The 17,110-nt window shown below is 41.0% G+C and overlaps 1 protein-coding gene across 3 annotated transcripts; it reads right to left on the bottom strand.

The window, feature by feature from the left end:
- Window positions 1-2,392: 2,392 nt before the first annotated feature.
- On the bottom strand, window positions 2,393-13,163 carry VMA21 (vacuolar ATPase assembly factor VMA21). Of its 3 annotated transcripts, none has more exons than XM_040265435.1 (4): window positions 12,952-13,163; window positions 12,543-12,803; window positions 6,776-6,885; window positions 2,393-6,197 (listed from the first exon to the last, which is right to left on the bottom strand). In XM_040265435.1, the coding sequence occupies exons 2-4, from the start codon at window positions 12,650-12,652 to the stop codon at window positions 6,055-6,057; spliced, it is 363 nt and encodes a 120-aa protein (XP_040121369.1). In that variant the 5' UTR covers window positions 12,653-12,803; window positions 12,952-13,163; the 3' UTR covers window positions 2,393-6,054. The 3 variants fall into 3 exon arrangements, with proteins under 3 accessions (XP_040121369.1, XP_040121370.1, XP_040121371.1); XM_040265436.1 differs by having other exon boundaries at window positions 12,543-12,767; XM_040265437.1 differs by lacking the exons at window positions 12,543-12,803; window positions 12,952-13,163 and adding an exon at window positions 12,272-12,457.
- Between the last annotated feature and the right edge of the window lie 3,947 nt (window positions 13,164-17,110).

The raw sequence follows: 17,110 nt of genomic DNA, 5'->3' as shown, positions 1-17,110 counted from the left end.
GCCCAGGAATGGCTACAATCATTTTGTCCTCATGAGGGAGGGGAAACCTGAGGATGTCACCAATGCACTGAGAAGGATATGGATAGAAAATCACAGAGAAATGGAGCAGGCACCCTGATTAAACTGTGCCAGTGGATTAGCCCCATCGCTGGCCTTTTCCATCATTTGAACTGCATTTTCAGTTACTTGCCGTTGACCAAGAATATCCTTACTAAAACCAGAGCCAGGCCCTGGGGATTCAGTGGTGAAGAAGACAGTGCCTACTCTCCTGAGCTTATTATGCTTTCAGGGAGAGAGGTAGATAATAAATAAGATCATTTCAATCAAAGTTTTGTGCTGTGAGAGTGATGCAGGACTTGAGACTTTCAATTAGGAGGCCTCTCTAGGGAGGAGACAGGAGAGTTGCGACCTGAAGAGTGAGAAGGAGCCAGCTCTGGGAAGATCTAGGGCAGTGTAAAGAGTTGATGCAAAGCTGTAAGATGGGAGCAAGCAGGGAAGATCTGGTAAAGGAAAAGTGGTCCCACAGGCTGCCCAATGCTGAGCAAGGGGGAGCGAATAAAACAAAGGGCAGAGGCCTTGCTTGTAGGCTATGCATGGAGCTGGGATATTACTCTGGGGGAGACTGGGAGCTATTTGGAGGATTTTGAGCAGAGGTATGGCATGCCTGATCAAAGATTTTTAGAGGAAACCTTCTAGCTGCTCTGTGTTGAAAGACTACAGAAGCAAGAAGAGCAGCCAATAGCAGTTAGAGGCAGCAGGCAAGGAGTGAAGCTGGTCCAGACCCAGGCAGTTGCAGGGAAGACAGTGAGAAACAGAAAGATACAGGGAGTTTCATTTCTAGCATCCATTCCCTGAAGGCAGCCTGATGGTCCCCTGAAAGGCCATGTCAACTGAAGGGCAAGGGGGTGAGCTGCTCTCCACCCAAATCCTGCATTTTCTGAGGGTTAACCTAAATGCATCTTTAATGGGTGGAACAGCAGGATATATGTCAGATGAAGTGGAATGATGTCAGTGGTGAGAGGGAAAATATTTGGGGACGGGGTGTCATACTATTAATGGAGCAGATATGTCTAGGAAACCACTTCTTTGGTTTTTCTCCATGACTTCCTTTACCATTGAGACCAAATTCACTTAAGTTCCTGGATTAGGTTTTTGCCTCTCTCCTAAGACCACAATGGTGAGGATTGCAAATGAGGGGAGGGCACCAAAGGAGCACAGTGGCCATTTCTCGGCGTGCCGAAGCTGTCTCCAAGCAGGCTGTTTCCTGTACATCAGTTGTCAGTTAACATCATTCATTAATAGTGAAGTGAAGTCAATATGGTCAAGGACCCCATAAATTCTGATTGTAAACTAAACCTTCAATATAGCATTACACAGGATTCTACCTTTGCCTAATGAAGTGCCTGCTACGTCAGGCCTGCTTTATACAAGCATCAAGTCCAGCATTAAAAGCATACATGTATAATTCTGTGTCCAGTGGTGGTTTCAAGCTGTCTGCATCAGAGCACAACCTGTTTTAAGCATGTATTTCCCCTACCCTCCCGAGGTTCTGACTCAGGCCAGGGTTAGGTCTGGGCAGTAAATCCCACAAGGAGATTCCAGTGGTTTCTGTCTGAGCTCACAGCGTATTTTACATCGCATACTTCTTTATTTAAATACAATTGTATGTAACCTGTAGATGTCTCAAATCTTTTTTGGAGTGGATATTATTAACGAGAACTAGCTGAACTCTCCAAAGCACAGGAAGCAGCTGGAATAAGTACAGTTGACCCTTGAACCAATGAAGATTAGGGACTGGACCCTCCCTTCAGTGGAAAATCCTTTAACTCCACACTCCCCACCTGCGGTTCCCCATCTGCAGCTTCAACCAACCTCTGAGTGTAGTATTAGTATTCACTACTGAGAAAATCCATGCATAAGTGGACCCATGCGGTCCAAACCCGTGTTGTTCAAGGGTCAACTGTACAACCAACAAGTGACCTAGAGGACCGAGGAAGAGGGCACTGGCATGAGGGGGTGGCATGCTGGGCATCACCAGGAACTGACTTCCCCTGTCTAATAAATTAAAGTAGCCACAAGTATTTCCCAACCTCACTCCTTCAGTGGTATTTGAAGCCCATTCACTCCCAAATGAATTTTCTTAAGCCACAAGGCAAGGAGCTTCTGTCTTTCCTCCACTGCTCCACCAGTTCTCATGGGCCCATCGCAACCCTTCCTGTCTCAGCATCCCTCACGGCCCCACCCACTTGAATATTTCTGGCCTACATTTCCTGCACAAAAGCTTACCCTTGACAGCTCTGTTCATATCTGATATAGTATAAACAGAGAGGTAAACAAATGTAAAAAACTGAAGAGGTTAATATACTATTAATTGAACGAGGAGACATCAAGGTGGCATTATGAACACTTTTTTAATGACAACAGATGGTAAATTTATACAAATTACAGGTTAGAATATAACGAATACAAAACCCATCCAGGTAACAGTTAGAAAAGCATCACTTACAAAAGTAAATCTGATTCAAGTGGCTAAAGAACTCAAGCCCCGCCATTTTGATAATTACACGCAGCTTTTAAGGTAGCGCATCTAAACTCTGCCCCTTGTCAGGGCACTATTCAAGACTACAGCATATTCAGTGACTCTAAAGCTCCTAACACTTTTATCATCAAGGTCAGGACATCTGGTAACAGGTTCACTAAGCAAAAAAAAAAAACAAGAATATGTGAACGTTCTTTGCAAACTGTAAGGTGCTGTGCAGATGTTAGCTATTGCTATTATTACTGTTCAGTAAGATTTCACTGAACTTGAGAAAAAGGAAGACTAGTCTGTGTAACTGACAAATATGACCTATAGAACATCTTCAAAGGAATGCAGATATTACTTTCAAATACACATAGCAAACAAACAGGCAAGGAAAAGTGTGGCCAGGAGTGATGATAAGCTGAGGAATTCCAGACTATTTTAATGAATATATAAAGGATTAACCTGTTCATCTGTTACATGTAATATATATCATTAGGATCCCAAAGTCCCTGAAAATAATTTATTTTCTCAGGTGACCCTTTTTCCCCTGCAAAAAGGAAAAAGAAATCTTGTCAAGTTATAAATACGCTGCTTTAGTCCAGCTCTTGCAAAAACAATCTTAAATGTAAGAGTAGAGTCTGAGTTAATAAAGTTGCACTCTTCTGATGGAGCACAGAGTGCCTGACAGTGGAGATATCTGCTGCTGACGTAACAAGTGACAATTTTATTTATAAAATGAGCCTAACAGTCTACAACTTCACTTGAGCATAAGTAAAAGAACAAACATGAACTTGTCTAGAGACAAGAAATATACACTATATACATTTAAAACAGGATATAAATTCTCATGTACCTTTCATCTTTCCTTGGGTACACTTATCTAACTGCTTTTACTGGTGTCCTTGGGTACACTAGCTGTATATATAAAATTTATATGAAAATGGAAAACACCAAACAAGTCAAGTAGTTGCTTTGGAGGCAAAGTTGATGAGATCTTTATGATGAAAATAACCTTACAATATATATCGGTTAGATTCCCATGAAACGCAGGTGGGTTGTTGTTGTTGCTTTTAATGGAGGGTTTAAATTTCTTCAGTAACAACTCAAAAGTGAATTCACATGTAAAATGGGATCCACTTGAAGAGCTAATGACATCAGATGCATTCTACAGCAGACTATTTTTTAGCACAATGAGAAAAGAGATTATATTCTGGGGGGCAAAATGGGAGATGAGGTGAGGTGAAGGTCATGTGTTAAATCAGTAGCCTGTACTAACACTTCAAGTTAAGACCCCTAATTGAGGTTATTCTTACAATCCATTTTCAAACAATAGTGAACATAGTCCTACCTTATAATATTTATATAAGGGCTCAATTGTAGCTTTTCTTTCTATACATCCTGAAGTATGTACATTGTACAAGAGGAAATCACTGAGATATCTTGAAAAATAAATCTATTTGTCATACACCATATTATTTCAACAGCAGCAAACTAGTGAGTTAACAGTTAAAACCTTAAGAAAATATTAACTGGTTTGAAAGCAAGTTTTTATTGTAATAATTCCATATATCAACCTTAGCATCCAAGTCTAACTTTCAAATGCTTGGTACTAGTTCCAAGAGGAAATTACACTGCTTTTGCATGAATCCCTAGTTTAAATACTTGCAGGAAAACACCCATATTATCTACTCAGCAAATGTCTGAAATCAAACAAAATAATCCAACACTGGACATCAATATTTTAAAAATAGCATAAGATTTCAAAAGTACGAGAAAAACCTTGGCATTATAGAAAAAGAAATTAACTGGACAAATTTTAAGTACAACAAGACATCTAAAGAGGGGACCATCTAGAAATCTACCTTGTAGTACATTAGATTCAAACTGGAGTATTTGACAATTTCCTATTAAATTTGTACAATTGTATACCAAAACTGTAGTCTTTTTAAGAAACCATGTCCCATTCAGAATAACTACTTAAGACATTTAAATTGCAAATAACATTTAACTATAAGCAGGAATAAAAAACAGTCCTACAATAATCATTTTGTTTTTTCTCGGCAATTAAATAAACACAAAAGGCTTCTTGGTTTTTATGCCTAACTACGTCTCTGCTCCTTTAGTCCAATTCCACGACATCCAAAAGTAGAGGGGAACTAACAAAATCCGTGATGGCAAACACTCACAGCAAGGGCCATTGTATGAGGAATTATTAATGACAGAAATACATACAATGAAATATCTAGTTAAAAGAGTAAAGGTAGAATGTGCTGTTTAAGAAAACATCCAATAATCACTCATCTGAAAAAATGCAAATAGACACCATACAAAATTGGCAGATACTGAACTTAAACCAAACTTTTACTGTGTATCAAACTAGCAATCAGAAATGGACACGGATGTAAACCAAAACAGTGGTTATCTCCAGGTGGCCACACTACAGGGGATTAACATTTTCTTCCCGTTTTAATATGCATTTTTCCCTGCGTGTTTTTAGATTACACACAAATAGTACCAAGTGGTTGAAAAGAACACAGACCAAGGATACTAAAAAACAGGATCTTTTTCTATCAGAAAGGACCTCAAGGATTATCTATACATATCTGGGACATAACAGCACTGATTAAAAATTCCAAGAATACTTCCTGGGTGATAAAAATAATTGATTTTACACTCTGTAAGTATGCAAAAATGAACATATTTAAATGTAAATTCTTTCATATACATTATTTAAAAGTAGGAAAAACCGAGTTTACACAACCTCATAATTAAAGTATAAGTTCATTGTTGAGTGACAGAGCAAAGCAGACCATTGAAGAGCTTCTCTGAAAGGAGGAGGCTGGCCTGTAAGAGGCCTTTAGGGAGCAGGCCAGGTGCCCAGGCGGCTAGCTCTTTGCTTTGCTATCTGCATTCTTTAATAAACCCAGTCCTTTTACATGAATGGCTGTGATTCAGCCTAGTTTCCCCATGAAATAATGTAATGAAAGATTTCTATTGACTAGGGATTACTACTACTTTATGCAAAATTTCTGTGACACTCAGATTAATTCCAGTGTCCACAATTTAAGCAATTTTCAACAGGCATTTACAACCCAAAATCTAATGACTTGGTAGTTTCACGATAGTCAGGAAAAGTGTTCCAGTGAAAAATAAAATTTAGATTTGCTCCACTATGTACATCTGAATACAACCAGAGCATAAAACTCAAAACCAACTAAAAGACAATATGCTATAAAACATTTGTTATAAGATAATCAAATTCTTCCCAGAATAATGCATAATTAATTTCACATACTTATTTATAACCAATTTACCTTTTCCAAATTCTCATTTGCAAATGAGAGACTCAGACAATTAAAACGGATGATACAAGGCATTGTTTTAGAAGGACCAAAATTTATACTGGTCAAATGTGACTCCTCAAGATTGATTTTAACAAGTTCTTTCAATTTTATTAAAATCATCAATATCCCAGATAGATTTACCATTTTAAAAAATCAATTTAACACTATCAAAAGGTAATGTTCACTTTAATCCTGTTTGCCTTCACGCCACTGCCGTGAGCCTTCATTCCAGGCCACATAAACAAAGAGGGCCAGCACCACGTGGACGGCGACCACTGCAACAATAGCAGCATAAAAATAGCTGTCCCTATTGGACATCCCAAAGGCGCCTATCAAGAGAAAAAAGTTTCCATTTTATTCCAAAATATATAAAAATATAAAAATCAAAACATTATTTTTATTAGCTATATATTTATTGAACTAGTCAGGCAATTAAAAAGGAATACTTTGTGTGGTGATAAATCAAGTATTCATGTAAAGATGTGAATACCTTCTACACATGAAGAACATTATTTTCAATGAAAACCACAATAAATCACTAAATCTAAGGACTCTGACATAATAAAGAGGGCTTTATTTTCTCTTCCTTGCAATGTCTGCCAGCAAGGGTACATTCCCCCAAAGTCCTCCTCCCATGTCAACCAACTCTCACTCTCCAGGGGCTGTTAAAAGAAAGGATCTGCAAGCTATCGCACAGAAAACCTTAAACCAATACGATGTCAAACAAATAACTGAGTGATGAAAAATTCATTTCATGAAGATTCATTATGAGCAATGGGATTTTTGAAAAACAAAACAGAAGCAAGTCAAATTAATATCCAGTTTACAGATATAAAGAGATCATTGAGAGCATGGAATCTCATATACAGTTAAGGGTGAAAATGTCTTGTTTTGTGTCTAGGATTACCTTCAAAAACGTAAGATTTAGTTGTGAAATATAACCCAATAGGTACAGTGATCATTAAAGCTGTAAAGAACAGGAGCGTCTTCAGAGTGGATGCTAATGAACTTTCATTTCTGGAAAAAAGTAAACAAAGAGAAAATCAGAGCCTGCAAAGCCATTTCAAACTATTCTTGTGTTCGTAAATGCTATAAATACCCACAGAAAAGATGCTGGGAACCTTGCCCTTGCCTAGAAAACAGTGGCCAGAAGAACAGTGGCAGGGACTCAAAATTTGAATAGCCTAGAGATCCCGTGGCAGACCCAGTGTGAAAAGAAGTGTAAAGTGCAAAAGTGGTTTGTGATCATCCAAGTGCTATGCAAATATACATGATTTACAGAATTCACAATGGAAGTAGTAAGGCAGAAGATACACAGAAAACAACTAATGAGGTTCCTTCACAAAGCATCCTATCAGTGGCTAGCTGAATACAGTACAGACAAGGTATGAGACTCTCCAAAGAAAAAGGAGCCCAGAGCAATCTGGATGCAGCTGAAGGAAACTTTGCTCAAATTTCTTTGTAATTAAGTAGCGAGAGTACAACTTAAACGGTCTTCACACAGCATGGATGCATTAAAAGTTTGATATCAAAACACTTTATGTTCCATGCATTCTATCGTTCATAGACTTATAAAATCAATGGAAATATTCCAATGGGAAAGTTTTGTTCCAGAATACAATAAAATGATTCTGAAGAATGCAATCAAGTTTCTAAAATCATACTATTAAAGAAAAACAAGTTAGATAAATGGCTACTTAAAACAGTAACAATGGGTCACATAAAAACGTCCAATAAAGGAGAAATGATTTTACAAATGATGCTTATCAATTGGGAACCATTAAAATTAATTTTGACAATTATTCAGTAAATATCTATATGAAAAATCAACAAGGCAGATTACACTGTTTTTATGTATATCAGCGGTCTGCCAAATAAGCTCTGAAAGGCCCCTTGCCTACTTCTGTAAATAAAGTGTAACTGGCATACAGCCACACCCACTTGTTTATGCATCACCTAAGACTCCAGGGAGATACAGAGACAGAGATTAGTAGTGGTGCCAGACCACATGACCCTCAAAATCTAAAATATTTACTATCTGGTCCTTTCCAGAAAATCTCTGCCAACAGTGTAGATGTATACTATTTCAATTATATTCAAAAGGTGTGCACATGAAAAAGGACTCCAGATTAATACACAATAATAAATTAACTTTCCCACTTTCAAATATTCCTTAATATTGTTTTACCCACTTTTCAATAAGTAGATATTTGTCAGCACTGGCCCCATGCATCATCACAAATGATAACACTACTACAGTGAAGCTGTAGTAAGCTTCCAGCAATCCTGGACACACACACACACACACACCCCTCATCCATATCACCATAACCGTTATGTTTAAAAGCAGTAAGTTTTTATCCTATGGGCTTTTACCCTGTAGATTAAAGCTCCCTTTTCCCTTAAATCTAACCACTCTCACACTACCTTGTCAGGAATAAAGAAATTTTCCTCTACTGTCTAGGTTCTTTGTGGCTGGTCTAAGAATTAAATGGACATGAGACAGATTAACAGGAGAAAATCAAACAAAGTTTAATAACATGTATACACAGAAGAGACCCAGGAGAACTGAGTAACTTGCCAAATGGCCAAAACCCTCACCTTAAATATTGTCTTCAGGTAAAGACAAAAGAAGATGCTGTAGGTAGGGATTTGGGACTTCAAACAGGAAAAAGACAATACACATGGAGATGGAAAAGCAGATGTTTGGTCAACAAGTGTTTCCTAGGCCATGTAGAGTCTATGGGACCCAGAGTAGTCTCTGGTTTCTATGCCCTGCCCCTGACCCCACCACACCTAGCCCATATTCTTTGCAAATATCTCTGGTGATAGCTCTCTTCCAGGATTTTCAGGCAATTAAGGGGAAAGTTAAAGTTTCCAAAACCAATACAGAATTGTAAAGTAAAAATTAAAAATAAATAAATTAATTAAAAAAAAAAAAAGTTTCTTCCTGAGTCTCTGGGGCCTTGATGGTTTTCAGTTTGAAATAATCTGCACATCAAAGAGACATTTTGGGGCGGCAAGTGTTGCTCCTCTATAACCTTAACACATGTCTAAATTTATGTTCATAGTCAACACTTGAACTTAATTCTTCCTGGTAATCCTCAGCAAGAGGTTCCAGTTTTTATCTACATCTCTATGAAGAATACAGCCCAGCCATCAAGGTCTTTTCAAAATAATAAGCTGCCTTCCTCCAGGCAGCTTTCCTGATTATGCCAGCTGGAATGATTCACTGCTCTGGGACTCAACCACACTTACTTCATGCCTGTTATTATAGCACTTAACATGACAGCTTGTTTCCCAGACAGTCCTGCACATTGCTTTGTACCTCTAGAAAATCCAGGCAAAGCAATTCTTATAACTGTGTATACCATTACAGGGGGGAGGCTTCTGGCAGCCCAGAAAGAAAGGGAACATCTTAAGTTTACACCAATGGTCTACAAACTTTTTTGACTGTGTGATCCATCATTAAAGTTTTGAGCACATACCCCCATATAGGCATAATGATTTTTAACTAAATTATCTATACACTATAGATAGTATATATTAGTCTATATTAGTCATGGAGTTTTTAAAATATAAAAACAAGGAAAAACAGATGCTAAAAATGTTAAAGTTTAAAAAAAATTATGTAGAAATCTGTTTTCTTTCCATACTTCAAGGAAACATCTTTTAATACAACTCACTTTAGTGATCACTGAGATATACAATTCTCATCTAATATACCTAAACTTCCTTACATTGTTCTCTAATAGAAAATTTTTAGAAAATTTATCTTCATCAAGAATGAGTGTCTGCAGTTCTATAAAAATACAAAAAAATAATGTCCACAGAAAACAAAAAACACTAATTTGAAAAGATACATGCACTCTAAGGTTCACAGCAGGATTATTTACAATTGCCAAGATACAGAAGCAACCCAAGTGTCCATCAACAGATGAACAAAGGAGATGCAATACACACACACATGCATAATACATACAATGGAATACTACTCAGTCATAAAAAAGAATAAATGTGTAATTTCCAGCAACATGGACAGACTTAAAGGACATTATACTAAGTGAAATAAGCCAGGGAGAGAAAGGCAAATACTGTATGATATCGTTTATATGTGGAATCTAAAAAATACAACAAACCAGGGAATGTAACAAAAAGAACCAGAGTCACAGATAAAGAGAACAAACAGTGATTACCAGTGGGGAGGGTTGGGAGGGGAAATACAGGGGAAAGGGAGTGTGAGGTACAAAATATTGTGGAGACAGGCCACAAGGATATATTGTACAATACAGGGAATATAGCCAAAATTTTGTGGTAACTATAAATGGAGTGTAACCTTTAAAAATTGTGTAGAAAAATTTAAAAATACATACATACATATAAGAAGTCAGTATTTGGCCAATTCTTTTGTGGACCGACCCCCCAAAATAACTTGGCCTTCACAGTGTTTGTGTTTTTGGTGTGCTAACTTCAGATCATCTAATCTGATAAAGAAACAAAGCTTGAGAATCTAGAGAAAGGGAAGGTTAACCAGTTGTCTGTTCTTTAGATTATCTCTTGAATATCAATTATCTGGCCTGACTTTGAGAAAAGTTTATCACTGAAAAGAGAATATAATATCTTAAGAATGTTTTAAAGCACACAAAATCACTTACGATCCCACCACCCAAACACAATCTTTTCTGCATGTTAATTTCTAACCCCACACATTCTACACAGAGCATATCTCAACAACTTGCTGCTTGTCTTCAATTCCTTCTTACCTCTCTATCTTAAGCCCCCAAAATTTGACTTTCAGTCTCTCAAATACAGGACTAAGGACAAAGTTAAGCATACAAACTTTTGAAAACTAGTTTTCAAACTTCCTCCAATGTTTATATGACATTTTCTCCTTGGCTTCCAGCCACAGCCCACTACAGCCAGTAGTTTTGCTGGCACAAGCCAGCTTGGGTGTAACCCGGTGAGGTATTCCAAAACAAAGCAACTGAGGTCATTCAACCAATTCCTCCTATGTGTCTCTGATTGAGCCTTCTTAGAAAGGAAGAATTCAAACATTTAAAGTTACAACTAGCCTCACACAAATAATTGAGGATTGTGCCCCCACTCTGAGAACCATCTAGAGTTTACCCACTTCAGATAAACTTCTGCAGGAAACACTAAGCAGATGAAGCAGATGAAGCTTACCATGTTCCCCTTTATGGCAAGGCCTATACTGCAACTAGATTTCACTGCAAATTCCATGCAGAAACACTAAAATCAGTCTAGGAGGGGTACACTGTATTTTAAGTATACTTAATATAAATATTTGTTGGAGGCCTCACTAATAAACAGTAATTTAAAAAAAAAAAAACAACCTACATCACCATTGTGAGAGTTAAAAAGATCACGGGGGCGCCAAAGATAGGACAACTGCTAGCTTTCAACACTTACTAATTGTGCGAGGTAATCCTGTGATCTTGCGCAAGCCAATATCCTGAGTCAACTTCATTGTTTTTAAACGAGTAGCAAACTAAGCACTTTTAAAATTCTGATAATGTATGTAACAAAGCGGGTAAAGAACCTGCCTGCAAGGCAGGAGACACAGGAGACATGGGATCCTTGGGTCGGGAAGATCTCCTAGAGAAAGGAAATGGCAACCCACTCCAGTACTTCTTGAATGGAAAATCCCATGGACAGAGGAGCATGGCGGGCCACAGTCCATGGGTCGCAAAGAGTCAGACACGACTGAGTGACTCACACACAGGCATGTAACAAAGCACCTAAGCTAGGCCTGGCACACACACACTGAATGGTAGCTAAATCCCTTCCCACCCTCTGACCTCTAGAGGTATCATGGGCCAGGCTAGTCCACCAGGACCACCTGCTCTTTCCTCAGGTTCCTTCTACTCAGCCACCAGCCCCCATCCTACTGACTCCCTGAGTGAAGTAGACTCAAACCCGGGGCGGCCCTTTGTCCCTTCCATTCGTTCACTCATGCAACAAACATTTATTAAGCCCTGACGATGTGGGCCCTGCAGGGGACCCGGAGACGGAGAAGGCCCGGTTCCTGTCCTCAGGGAGCTCACCCTGCAGTGGGGAGAAAGGCTGCAGACAGCAAGATCGCAATACAGACAACAGAGAAAGAAGTGCTAGGCCAGAAACAAGAGCTGAATAACCCGCCCACCTAGCCACCATGACCCCAGGTCCCTCGTTCCCGAGGGAAGGGTAGGGGTCCGGCGTGCAAACGATGCAGGCCCCAACCTGCTTCCCCTTCCTCCTCTAGCCCGCAGCCCCAGCCCGGAGGGCCCAGACCTCATGCCCACCCACCAGTCAGCCCGGGCTTTCCCTCACGCCCCGCTCCCAGCCTGGGCCAGTCCGCCTGGTGCTCTAGGCCCCCGCCTGACTCCGGCTCACTCCGGACTACCTGAAGTCGGACGGCTGCAGCGCGTTCAGCGCCGCTTTATCAAGGCGCTCCATGGCGTCGCCACGGCCGCAGCTCAGACGCTCAGACGCCGGCTGGGCTCCGCAGTCGCGCTCGGTCGGCTAGGCAGGCGACCGGTCCAGGCGGGCCACGCCGGAAGTGCCGGCGAGTGCCGGGCTGTGGGCCGCAGCGCGCAGGCGCGGCGCCCAGGTGACGCCCGGTGGCGGCGGCGGCGACGGGCGCAGGCGCGGTTGGGAGCCTGCATGTGACTTACCGGCCAGGGCTGCGGGGCGTACGCCCTGCCAGGAGCGGCCTGCGCTCCAGGAGCAGGCCGGGCGAGTAGCCCAGCCACTCCACGTTGAGCCGGGACTTGCCTCGCAGCATTGTCCTCCGGGGAGGGCGGTGCTGCGGCCGCCCCCTGAGCGCGCGCGAGCAGCTCTCGTCTCCGTTCCGGCCCCTGCCGCCGATCTGTGGTTGCGAGGCGGCTGGAACAGATGATCTGCGAGAAAGGACGACCGGGAGGACGACTGGGGTGCTAGGCAACCAAGCAGTTTCCGACGACAACAACAACACAAAAAAGCAGTGCACATTATTCCCCAGCCCTTGAGTAAACGCCTCATTAATTATTGCCCACAGTGAAAGTCCAGCCTTGGGAAGCTGGGAGGGGTTAGTTTAGCACTCACCCGAGTCTGTCAAGCTAGGGAATGTCAGAGCTGAAAGAGCTCTTGCTGAGAGTGACTGTTCCAGGCCAGACGCTGGTGATCCTAACTTCCACTTAGAGTTAAAAACATATTTTGCAGCTGCTCAGAAAGCTGCCAATGAGACAACAGGGACTCAAATAGTAAGGGACAGATGGGCCTCCAGGGCTGAACAACTGGAGAGAAGTATAAATGAAAAGGGTGCATGAGCCTAGGGTCAGGCTTGACAAAATTAGGTTGCCGCTGGCTGCTAATAAGAGGACAGACCTTACATGGTCAACGCCTGGAAAAGGCCGCTGACCACACATCTATTTTCTGCACCGCATGGATACAAAGACCGCATCTGAAATCATGACTAAACCAACAGCTTAGAGCCGCCTTAGGGGCCATGGACTGGAAAGCAGGAAGCCCGGGTTTGTGTTCTAATTACTAAAATTGTAATCACTCTCTGGGCTTTATCTAGACCCTTGGGGTTGTAAGAACCGCCTAATGCCAGAACTATAGTAGTATTAGAGAGACTCTAGCTTGTGGGTTGGCAAACTGTGGCCAGTCTACCAAATACCTACAGCATGTCTGCCACCTGTTTTTCTACAAGATGTGGGTTAAGAATGGTTTCTCCACTTTCAGATGGTTAAAAAATCAAAAGAAGAATAGTATTTCACTACATGTTAAGATTATATGAAATTCAGATTTCAGTGTCCATTAATAAAATTTTATGGAACTCAGCCATGCTCATTCTTTTGTATTGCCTTTGGCGACTTTCATGTTACAATGACAGCATTGTGTAGTTGTTTGTGACAGAGACTGAGCCACAAAGCCTAATGTATTTACTATCTGTCCCTTTCCAGGGAAAGTGTGAGGACCCTTGCTCTAGCTAATCACCTTGGGACGAGGTTCCTGAAACCCTAGGGATCCAAAATGTAGTAAAGGGGGCCCTCTCCGACATAAACTACAGCAGGATCCTCTATGACCCACCTCCCAGAATATTGGAAATAAAAGCAAAATAAACAAATGGGACCTAATTAAAATTAGAAGCTTCTGCACAACAAAGGAAACTATAACCAAGGTGAAAAGACAGCCTTCAGAATGGGAGAAAATAATAGCAAATGAAGCAACTGACAAACAACTAATCTCAAAAATACACAAGCAACTCCTGCAGCTCAACTCCAGAAAAATAAATGACCCAGTCAAAAAATGGGCCAAAGAACGTAACAGACATTTCTCCAAAGAAGACATACAGATGGCTAACAAACACATGAAAAGATGCTCAACATCTCATTATCAGAGAAATGCAAATCAAAACCACAATGAGGTACCATTTCACACCAGTCAGAATGGCTGCTATCCAAAAGTCTACAAGCAATAAATGCTGGAGAGGGTGTGGAGAAAAGGGAACCCTCTTACACTGTTAGTGGGAATGCAAACTAGTACAGCCATTATGGAGAACAGTGTGGCGGTTCCTTAAAAAACTGGAAATAGAACTGCCATATGACCCAGCAATCCCACTGCTGGGCATACACACCAAGGAAACCAGAATTGAAAGAGACACGTGTACCCCAGTGTTCATCACAGCACTGTTTATAATAGCCAGGACATGGAAGCAACCTAGATGTCCATCAGCAGATGAATGGATAAGAAAGCTGTGGTACATATACACAATGGAATATTCAGTTCAGTTCAGTTCAGTCGCTCAGTCGTGTCCAACTCTTTGCGACCCCATGAATCGCAGCACGCCAGGCCTCCCTGTCCATCACCATCTCCCAGAGTTCACTCAGACTCACGTCCATCGAGTCCGTGATGCCATCCAGCCATCTCATCCTCGGTCATCCCCTTCTCCTCCTGCCCCCAATCTCTCCCAGCATCAGAGTCGTTTCCAATAAGTCAACTCTTTGCATGAGGTGGCCAAAGTACTGGAGCTTCAGCTTTAGCATCATTCCTTCCAAAGAAATCCCAGGGTTGATCTCCTTCAGAATGGATTAGTTGAATCTCCTTGCAGTCCAAGGGACTCTCAAGAGCCTTCTCCAACACCACAGTTCAAAAGCATCAATTCTTCGGCGCTCAGCCTTCTTCACAGTCCAACTCTCACATCCATACATGACCACAGGAAAAACCATAGCCTTGACTAGATGGACCTTAGTCGGCAAAGTAATGTCTCTGCTTTTGAATATACTATCTAGGTTGGTCATAACTTTTCTTCCAAGGAGTAAGCGTCTTTTAATTTCATGGCTGCAGTCACCATCTGCAGTGATTTTTCAGCCATTAAAAAGAATACCTTTGAATCAGTTCTAATGAGGTGAATGAAACAGGAGCCTATTATACAGAGTGAAGTAAGCCAGAAAGAAAAACACCAATGCAGTATACTAATGCATATGTATGGAATTTAGAAAGATGATAATGATAACCCTGTATGTGAGACAGCAAAAGAGATACAGATGTATAGAACAGTTTTTTGGACTCTGTGGGAGAGGGCAAGGGTGGGATGATTTGGGAGACTGGCATTCAAACATGTATAATATCATATGTGAAACAAATCGCCAGTTCAGGTTCAATGCATGGTACAGGATGCTCAGGGCTGGTGCATTGGGATGACCCAGAGGGATGGTATGGGGAGGGAGGTGGGAGGGGGATTCAGGATGGGGAACATGTGTACACCCGTGGCAGATTCATGTTGATGTATGGCAAAACCAATACAATATTTAAAGTAATTAGCCTCCAATTAAAATAAATAAATTTATATTTTAAAAATGTAGTAAAGGGGATCCTGACAATTTTTAATATTTTTAAAAACCTAATGAATTGAACGTATTTACTCACCATAAGAGATCAACAGCTACTCAAAAACATCACCTTCCTTTTGATTTTTGGCACTAATTATATCACATTGATGAGGTAATCTTAGTTAACTCATGAGTAAATGCACAAATTATTACTAAAATAAAATAAACTATGCTATATTTAACCAACTAAATCTTTTAAAACTGAGAATGAATGCAAGGGGGAGGGATATTTGCTTTTCGACTTTGCATATCTCCAATGCCAGGACTTCCTTGGTGGCTCAGTGATAAAGAATCCACCTGCCAATGCAGGAGACTCAGGTTCAATCCCTGGGTCGGGAAGATCCACTGAAGAAGGAAATGGCCACGCACTCCAGTGTTCTTGCCTTGGAAATCCCATGGCCAGAGGAGCCTGGCGGGCCATAGTCCATAGGGTCGTAAAGAGTCGGACATGACTTATCGACTAAACAGCAACAATCTACTCGGGTATGACCTAATTAAGGTATGACTCCGGTATGACTGTAATTTAAAAATCACAATGACCCTATTTCCAAGTAAAGTCACATTCTGAGGGGTTAGGAGTTCAACATACAAACTTGGGATGAAGGGGGCACACAATTCAGCCCATAACGGTATTCTAAGCTCCTCTTTGTACAGATGAGGAAACTGGTCTGGAAGGGACTTGTCAGAAGTCACACATTTATCTAATGGAACGTCACTCAAATCCTGTCTCCCAGGCTGGCACATTAGCAGCCTCTGGGGCACTTGTGTGATAACTCAGGCAACGACTATTCATAAATACTATTTGAGGTGGGACAAAATGCCTGGCTAATCTTATTAGCATATTGGTGTTTTATATACGCTAAACCTCTGTACCTCTTTTTCTTGCTGACTTTTACACTCTACCAATATTTACTGTGAGCTCATCTCACAGTAGATGGAGAAAGAACTTGTAGCATAAACTCAGAAACTGTAAGAGAAAGATAGATATTAGCCAGCCCCCTGGCCACTCAGGAAAGGCCTGAAACCTCCTACCTGCAGCAGCTGCTAAAGAGCTGGAGGGCAGCGGAGCCCAAACAGAGCTGTTGCCATGAGACTGAAATGGCATGTCAAGTGGTATGGTCATTACAGAGGCATCAGTAAGTAAAGCTTCCGTTGTTCCCTCTGAGAATCAGAAAATGATTCTCAAACTGAAAGAGCCCCTTTCATTTTAGTTGAAAAAAGTGAGAGCTGAAGTTGGGAAATGACTTACTCCAAATTCACTGGATCAGTGATGGGATTAGAGAATTCATAAGTTCCTAATTCTTCAGTGTAATAATATTTTTTACACGGTATTGTTTTATATTCTGTAGTATAAACCCAGTGACATG

Source organism: Oryx dammah, unplaced genomic scaffold, assembly GCF_014754425.2.
Source record: "Oryx dammah isolate SB20612 unplaced genomic scaffold, SCBI_Odam_1.1 HiC_scaffold_23, whole genome shotgun sequence".
In the NCBI taxonomy this organism is placed as follows: Eukaryota; Metazoa; Chordata; class Mammalia; order Artiodactyla; family Bovidae; genus Oryx; species Oryx dammah.
The sequence above is the reverse complement of the archived record's forward strand: the minus strand, read 5'-3'. Positions and strand labels throughout refer to the sequence as shown.